Source organism: Juglans microcarpa x Juglans regia, chromosome 4S, assembly GCF_004785595.1.
Source record: "Juglans microcarpa x Juglans regia isolate MS1-56 chromosome 4S, Jm3101_v1.0, whole genome shotgun sequence".
Taxonomy (NCBI): domain Eukaryota; kingdom Viridiplantae; phylum Streptophyta; class Magnoliopsida; order Fagales; family Juglandaceae; genus Juglans; species Juglans microcarpa x Juglans regia.
This window is the reverse complement of record NC_054601.1, coordinates 4,524,621-4,532,637: the sequence shown is the minus strand read 5'-3', so window position 1 is coordinate 4,532,637 and position 8,017 is coordinate 4,524,621. Positions and strand designations below refer to the sequence as shown.

Here is an 8,017-nt window from a genome sequence, read left to right as displayed (position 1 = left end):
CGTACGTCGGGCATATCGACATATGTCTACGCTCAAAAAGCTAATCATGTCCACGCCACGAAACCCCCATACATATCATTTCTCACTGTCTCAGGACATATCTAAGGAGTAAGGACTGTGGTCTGTGTTGCAATAGCTTCCAATTATATGAAATCGAGAGAGAGAGAGTGGATTCCCTTTTCTTACGATATTTATATATATATATATATCAACTTTGATATTTACAAGAATTTAAGTTACGCCTAAATTAAGAGTAAAGAGGATAGATACCCTTTGTTCTAGTTTGGTTCGTTTAATGAATGAAACTGAATTCGAGTCAATAACACATTCATCTTCCTATACGGGTCTGTCTAATTTTCTCTAAAATAAATGTGTATGGGAAACGTGGAATAATATATATGGTCTTTGGACCGAGTGGTTGTCTATATTCTCATCCTGGAGGAGAACTTCTTCAGCTCTTTACCATCCTATCCCAAGTACAGGAACGGGGGGACACTGCAATTTAGTGGGTCGTCGTCACCTTCTACGTACCAGACAAGATCATGCATTAGAAAAATTTCGGGCAATAAAAAGTTAAAAACACTCGTATACTATTTATACAACTCTCTCTCTCTCTCTCTCTCTCTCTCTCTATCTATGTGACTCTGAGAAGTCTTTTCTTTTCAATCGTAGAGCTAGGTGGAAAAACTAAAGCCAGCAAATTAAGGGCTCTCTAGCCAGCAAGATACTTCACTTCTAAAGACAGATTCAATTGTACGTACGTAAACATACGTGAGTTGAGGGCCTTGAGCAGATCCCAAACCCTAACAACTAAAACTTTTTGCTTAATTTACTAGCACAAGAGAGTAGTACACCTTCTCTTGAATAGAGTTGGAGGGCTCTGATCTGGTGGGTGCATGAATTTGCAGTTAGGGCAAGCAGGAGATGACTTGCACAGCATGACCAACATGTGACAGTTTGTGCACACAGTTGCTACCATCTCTTGGCGATCCTCTTCGAGCGCCAACCACCATGGACTCCGCACAGTGGTGCTGCCGCTGCCTCCCGAGTTTTTCTCTTGTCTGCTGAGTTCCATAGACATGTGATGATCATTTGAACCACGTGCGGGCCTACCTGAAGTAGGCTTGGTGAAACTGTCGTCCGCATGGCTTTTTCTGTGTGATTCGCATGGTAGGGTCAGTTGGAGGTCTAAGCTCATATGCTCATGATCATGATCATAATCATCATCCGGAGTAGCTGGCTCAGGGCTCCTCCTTGGATCCCTAGATGTCCTCTTCCGGGTCCTTGTGTTGTAGAAGTGTACCTGACCTGACTGCATACACCAAGAATGGCAGTACTAATTTGGTTAAGTTATTTCGAATTATCTATGTGCTATTCTGGCTTGAGAACAATACCCATAAAGCTGATTTACACTCATAGTAGAGGAGTATCGACAGTCTTGCAATATTATTGTTGTAATTGAATCATCAATTAACAAGCTTGCATTGGGGTATATATACCTGGATATCAAGGCATCGTTGCCATTCTAGAGGTAATGGAGTCTCGAGGTGTAGCTCGATATCGAGTATGGATGTTGTGCTTTCCATTTTTGATTGCTTCTCGAAAATCTGTTCGGCTTTTGGACCTTCCAACTTTCTCTTCTTTGATAAATTCTCCAACTCCGGGATTGCCTTTCTTGGATTTGGAGAAAGGGCTGGTTGCAAGGAAACCATCGCTTCACTCCAAAGACTTCTCTCTCTCTCTCTCTCTCTCTCTCTCTCTCTCTCTCTCTCTCTCACAGACTAGTAGTGATGAAACGGTGAAAATGTTTTGCCGGTTATATAGGCTGAGTTCAACTATAACTGCGGGACAGAATCTAATATTGGAGCAAACTTTAATTGAATGTTGGACTAGAAGGGCTTGTCCTACCTATGCATGACGTGCTTGCTTGTTGGCTCTTCTTCAATGACTTGGCAGCTCCTAGCCTGCTCTTAAATTTTAGGATGTGAAATCCTAACCAACTTAATGGGAAGTATGTATATGCTCCCTCTCCCCCCTTAATCATGAAGATCTCTTAGAATAAAGGTGAGGAAGAGATACATACATAAAATGATCGAGTTTTACAATATATATTTATAATTTTTTATGTGAATTTTTTCAAATATCATTAAATACTTAATTACTTTGCATATGTGTCTATATCACTTTCGTTACAAGTCTTAAATTTCGGACAAAAACTTGAGAATATTAATTGATTATTATTAGCTCTTTGGTAACCTCTTGCTCTGCTTTTACTAAACAGCCGCGCGCATGCCCTGATTTTGATGCCACCCAAAGTACGTACCCAATAGGCCAATATCCCCAACCAGCTTGGTGATATTAATGTGAATTTGGAGTCATGAGAGATTAAGCCAAACCGAAAAGCCAAAGGCCAAAGATTTCGTTTAATGAGAGGCGGTGAAGGTGGGGAAAAAGAGACGGTAGAGGTGTGGAAGGTTCATTAAATGTGGGGAGTCTGTATACAGTTGAAGGAAAGCCTTGAATGCTATGGATCTTTAATGTACACAATAACTCCAACTTCCACAATTGGGTCACTCAAAAAACTAAAACTTTTAAAGCTCTCAACACCCCTCTTCAGCCATTTAAAACAAAACTACACCCAGACGACGTCCTTTATTATTTATTATTATTCACTCGGCCCCCAAGAACTGAGCTTTAAAAGCTCCCAACCCTCTCTCGGCTATTAAATCAACCGATTCCCATGATCAGTTCATTTCTTAATTAATCTCCAGCTCCAACTGTATTTCGTCTACTTTTATACGGTATAGTACTAAGGGATTTATCTCAGCACCTTTGGATAAGGATACCATATACAGAATATATATATATATATATATATAATATTTGTTTTTATTTTCTCCTTTATTTATCATCTTCTTGGCCAACATGCAAACTGATCAGCACATGAGTACTACTCAATGACCTTATGCCGTGATAAAGGGTTTGCAATTGTCACTCGCAATACGGTGTACAAGACAACAAAAGAGATGCTGTATTGTGGGCTTTTTCGAGTAACTTACACTGTTTGGCAAAAGATCTAACAAACACATCGTGGATTAGGCGAAAAGGGTGTAAGCCAAATTTCACCAACTATAAATGAGTTGGTGAGCGATCCTAAAACTTATATGGTCCTCGAATCTTTATATAATAGCATAAATACCAAGCTGCCCATTTTATTAATTAATCCAGTAGATATAGGACAGAGGGTAGTACTCTAATTTTAATAAGGTATATATAGCCACCCAAAAAAAAAAGAGGTATATATAGCCACCAAAATTCAAAAAATGAGATGATGAAAATAATTAAAAGAAAGCAATATTGCTGGAAATCAAGGGACCCAAACCATTAAAAGCATTGAGAAGGAGAGACAGAGGGTTCACTTCAAGTAAGTCCACCTGCCTTCATTAATTCCATCTTGAATTCACTTAAATGCAGAATTCAAAGATGACCATTGAAACAATATCTTTGCTTTCTTCAACATCTTTCTTCGTCACTCTCATCACCTGTTTCCTCCAGTTTAATGCTCCCAACCCACCTCTCCTTCCCTTCATTTATGCTTTTTTCTTTAAGCCTCTCTTCCTTTCTCGATCTCCCTCTTTAAAACTACCTATATATCTTTCATTCATGGCCTCAAAGTTTCAACCACTCCTCCCATACACATATATATAAGAATAAATGTTAAAGAGTCTAACAATGTAATTACCATACGACTAGTCAATTTCGCAAATTAAAATTCTTAATTGCAAGTTGTCCCACCAAAAGAAAAATCATGCCAGAACCGCATGCCTCGCCAAATTAAAATATCTGAGAATATATAAATATCGTAGTGAGAAGTGCATGAAAGAAATATGGAAAGCGGTGGTTTGAGCCGACAATTTGGTTGGTGTGTTTATATTTTCCTAATAAAGCTGCTAAGTATAACAAAAGGTGATTTACGGGATTGTACTATTTGCCTTAAATGTCTTACGAGAGATTGTATTTATAGAATAATCTATTTACAATATAGAATCTGTTATAGTATTTGTTATTTAAAAGATGATAAATGTTATCTCTTATAAACGTGAGCTTGAGACGACGGTATCCGAAAGCTTGGGATGGCGTTGGACTCGGAGCTGGTGGTTTTTGAATTTGAATTGGCCTTATCCTTATCACGCCACGAGGGAGACCTCACGTTGAGCTTGTCACGCAGATGGGAGTAATGAATAGAAACTATTGATTTAGTGAGCACATCAGCAATTTAATCCTTACTTGATAGGAACCAAACATCCAGAGATTTATTATGAACTTTCTTGTGGACAAAATGGTAATCAATTTTCACATGTTTTGTATGAGCATGAAATACTGGATTAGCCGCCAAATAAGTCGCTCTTATGTTGTCACACCATAAGATTGGACGAGAAGGAATAAAAATCTAAAGTTTACGAAGCAAAGATAAAAGCCATAAGGCCTCAGCAGTAGCGTGAGCAACAACACGATATTCTGCCTCGGTGCTTGATCGAGCCACGGTGAGCTGCTTTTTGGAGCTCCATGAAATAAGGTTGTGGCCATAGTATATGTAGTAGCCAAAAGTGGACTTACGATCGTTAGGTGAGCCAGCCCAGTCCGCATTAGAATAGACTGAGAGTTGTGTGGATGGGCTAGGCTTGATGAGTAAACTAAAATCAATAGAAAATTTAAGGTACCTCAGTATCCGTTTAACGACAGTCCAATGGATGTCTGTTGGCTTGTGCATGAATTGGCATACTTTATTCACTGCAAATGAGATATCTGGGCGAGTGAGAGATAGATACTGAAGGGCTCCCACCATGATGTGAAATAAATTCTCATCAAGACAAGGGTTGACATAAAAAAACGGTAACTGCTGAGAGGAGGACAAGAAAAAGGAAACTGGCTTAGCCTCGATTATGTTCAAGAGATTAAGGATGTATTGCCTCTGAGAAAGAAGAAGACCCCCTGAAATTGAGATGACCTCCACGCCTAAAAAAATAATTTAATGGCCCCAAGTCATTTACTACACAGTCACAGTTCAGCTGAGTAAGAAGATGAGTGATGGCACTTGCGTTTGAACCTGTGATTAAGATGTCATCGACATACACCAGTGCATACATTGTAAGAGAGTCAGAGGCATAGAAAAATAAAGAAGTGTCTGACTGAGAATTAATAAACCCAAGATCCACCAGTTTGTCACTAAATTCTCCCTTCCAATCTCCTCAAATAAAATACCAACTGTTTGTTCAGCATGTCAACCAAGGGAAGAGCCATCGCCTTCCCTTCCCAATTTCTCAATCTATTTCAGATCATCCTTTAGATTTAATTTTTTCTTATGTATGGGGTCCATCCCGTATTTTATCTACCAAAGGCAATAAATATTATATTTCTTTTGTTGATCATTTCAGCAAATTTGTTTGGCTCTATCCTCTTGCAAATAAATTTGATGTTTTGACTATTTTTACTCAATTTCAAAAAATGGTTGAACGTCAATTTAATCGCCAAATAAAATGTGTCCAAACAGATTGGGGTGGTGAATTTCAAACACTTAATCGGTATTTTCACAAAGTGAGAATTCAACATCGTGTCTCCTACCCTCACACCTCTCAACAAAATGGCTCTGTTGAAAGAAAATATTGCCATTTTGTTGAAACGGGTTTAACATTATTATCTCAAAGTTATACTCCTCATTGTTTTTGGGATGATGTTTTCCTAATGGCAACCTATCTCATTTACTGGCTTCCAACTGCTCATCTCGGCATTTTCCCGTTTGAAAAACTCTTTCACAAAGCACTCGATTTCACTATCATTAAGACTTTCGGTTGTGCTTGTTATCCTTATCTCCGACCCTTTAACAAACACAAGCTTGATTTTAGGTCCAAAAAATGCATCTTCATTGGCATCAGTAATCTCCACAAAGGTTACAAATGCCTTGATCCTGACTCTGGCAAAGTTTTTGTCTCTCGGCATGTAATTTTTTATAAGTCTTTGTTTCCTTTCTCATCACCCACAATGCCTCCAGTTCATACTGAAATCCTTCCTACAGCGTCGTCCACACTACTGCCTTTTTTATTCCCTTCAAATGATAGACCTGCTCCTACCATTTTTACTAATTCATCTCCTAATATTACGACGTCGCATGCGGACTCTCCTGAAACGTCATCGTCTCACCCATCTTCTTCCCATGATGTGTCAACAGAGTCTTCTCCCCTATTTTCATCTATTCCATCATTGACGCCGACACTCTCTCTAGTTCTTGCTCCATCCACAGCTGCCTTGCCTCCTAAATCTCTTCCGTCTCGTTCTCATCCGATGATCACCTGCTCATAAAATAATATTGCGAAGCCCAAGCAATATCTGGATGGCACTACCAGGTATCCTCTGCCCACTGCGTTCCTCGCCATTTCTACCATTTCTACTGATCTCATGTGCTATTCTGAAGCTCACAAATTTTCAGAATGGCATGAGGCCATGGATGCATAATTTTCTACTCTTATGAAGCAAGGTACGTGGTCCCTAGTCCCTTATAAGGCTGGCATGAACCTAGTTGGCAACAAATTGGTGTACAAAACAAAAATTGACTTTGATGGCACTCCTGAATGACGGAAGGCTTGTCTAGTTGCGAACGGCTATCATCAACAGCAAGAATTAGACTATGATGATACTTTCAGTCCAATCATCAAGCCTACAATTATTCAGCTTGTTCTCAGTCGTGTCGTGTCTCACAACTGGCCTGTTCATTAGATTGACATACACAATGCCTTTCTCCATGGTTTTCTCTCTGAAACTGTATACATGCAACATCTAATGGGGTATGTCCATCCTTAATTTCCCACTCATGTTTGAAAGCTTAACAATGCGTTATATGGCCTAAAACAAGCCTCACACACAAGATGTTTTACTATTTGATTGGTGGGATGTCCCAAATAGCGGTGCCATACTTCCAAAGGAACACGTTGACATAAAAAGGATCGAGGAGATGATGAAGTCGATACAGAGGAGGGGAAGGGATAGAGTCCATCTTTAGGCATGCCTTGCAGAAGAACCTTCTTCGTGACCTCGTCCTTCACAAAAAAATGAGATGAGTGAAATTCAACAAATATATTATTGTCTTTGGTAAATTGGCTCACAGAAATAAGGTTCTTTTAAATTTGTGAAACATGTAAAATATTGTGAAGGTTAAAAGAAGATTGTGAGGACTTAATCTCAGATGAACCAATGTGAGCCATAGCCAAACCTGTCCCGTCTCCTACTTGAATTTGATCCAAACCATTATAGGTCTCGGCATGGAGATTCAAGTTCTGAATATCATTGGTAAGATGATTTGTGGAGCCGGTGTCGGTATACCAATTATTATCAGCTGGTGTCTGTTGTGCTGTAAAAAAGGCAGACATGTTGTTCGGCATGTTTTGATAGGCCTGATCAAAACGATGGAAACACTTGATAGCGAGATGACCAGCTTTTCCACAGATCTGGCACATTGGGCGACTACCACCAAGAGAACCATGACGACCACCTCGGCCCCCTACCACGACCACATGAACCTGAGTAAGATGAAGTATGATTCGGGTGTTGTGTCTTACTAGGAGGACCACGATGTTGATCAGTGCGGGTTGCAACATTGGCAGACTAGATGGTGGCTTCAATGACTTGAGTATGTTGTTGAAGTCATAACTCAAAATTGAGAAGATGACCAAAGATATCTTCAAGCTCTATGGGATCATCCTTTGTTTGAATGGACGTAACAATGGGATCATAAGAGAACTCTAGGCCACCAAGAAGGTGCGAAACAATCTCAGTGTCAGGGAGTAGATGTCCAATGGGTGTAAGAGTTTCAGCCAAGGACTTCACAGTCCAAAAATAGTCTGAAATAGACATGCCACCTTTCGTGACAGTAGAGAGTTGACGCCGAGTTGTTGAGAGGCGAGCTCGAGAGTGAGAGGAATACATTTTTTCAAGGGCAGGCCATACCTCTTGAGATGTAGCAACA

General features: G+C 39.8%; 2 protein-coding genes across 2 annotated transcripts; both read right to left on the bottom strand.

The window, feature by feature from the left end:
• Positions 1–688: 688 nt before the first annotated feature.
• On the bottom strand, positions 689–1,790 carry LOC121263114. Its single transcript, XM_041165907.1, has 2 exons — positions 1,500–1,790; positions 689–1,312 (listed from the first exon to the last, which is right to left on the bottom strand). Exons 1-2 carry the CDS (start codon positions 1,710–1,712, stop codon positions 833–835), a joined length of 693 nt encoding a protein of 230 aa, XP_041021841.1. The 5' UTR covers positions 1,713–1,790; the 3' UTR covers positions 689–832.
• Positions 1,791–4,450: 2,660 nt separating this feature from the next.
• On the bottom strand, positions 4,451–5,997 carry LOC121262732 (uncharacterized mitochondrial protein AtMg00810-like). The gene is made up of 2 exons (XM_041165322.1): positions 5,751–5,997; positions 4,451–5,016 (listed from the first exon to the last, which is right to left on the bottom strand). The coding sequence occupies exons 1-2, from the start codon at positions 5,995–5,997 to the stop codon at positions 4,451–4,453; spliced, it is 813 nt and encodes a 270-aa protein (XP_041021256.1).
• Positions 5,998–8,017: the final 2,020 nt, after the last annotated feature.

Excerpts from the sequence above, each read along its gene's own strand:
- LOC121263114 (XM_041165907.1), bottom strand. The coding sequence starts at position 1,712 with ATGGTTTCCTTGCAACCAGCCCTTTCTCCAAATCCAAGAAAGGCAATC. Across the intron at positions 1,313-1,499 it reads AACGATGCCTTGATATCCAG|TCAGGTCAGGTACACTTCTA; the intron begins GTATATATACCC and ends TGGTGTATGCAG.
- LOC121262732 (XM_041165322.1), bottom strand. The coding sequence starts at position 5,997 with ATGCCGAGAGACAAAAACTTTGCCAGAGTCAGGATCAAGGCATTTGTA. Across the intron at positions 5,017-5,750 it reads GAAGCCAGTAAATGAGATAG|GCGTGGAGGTCATCTCAATT; the intron begins GTTGCCATTAGG and ends TTATTTTTTTAG.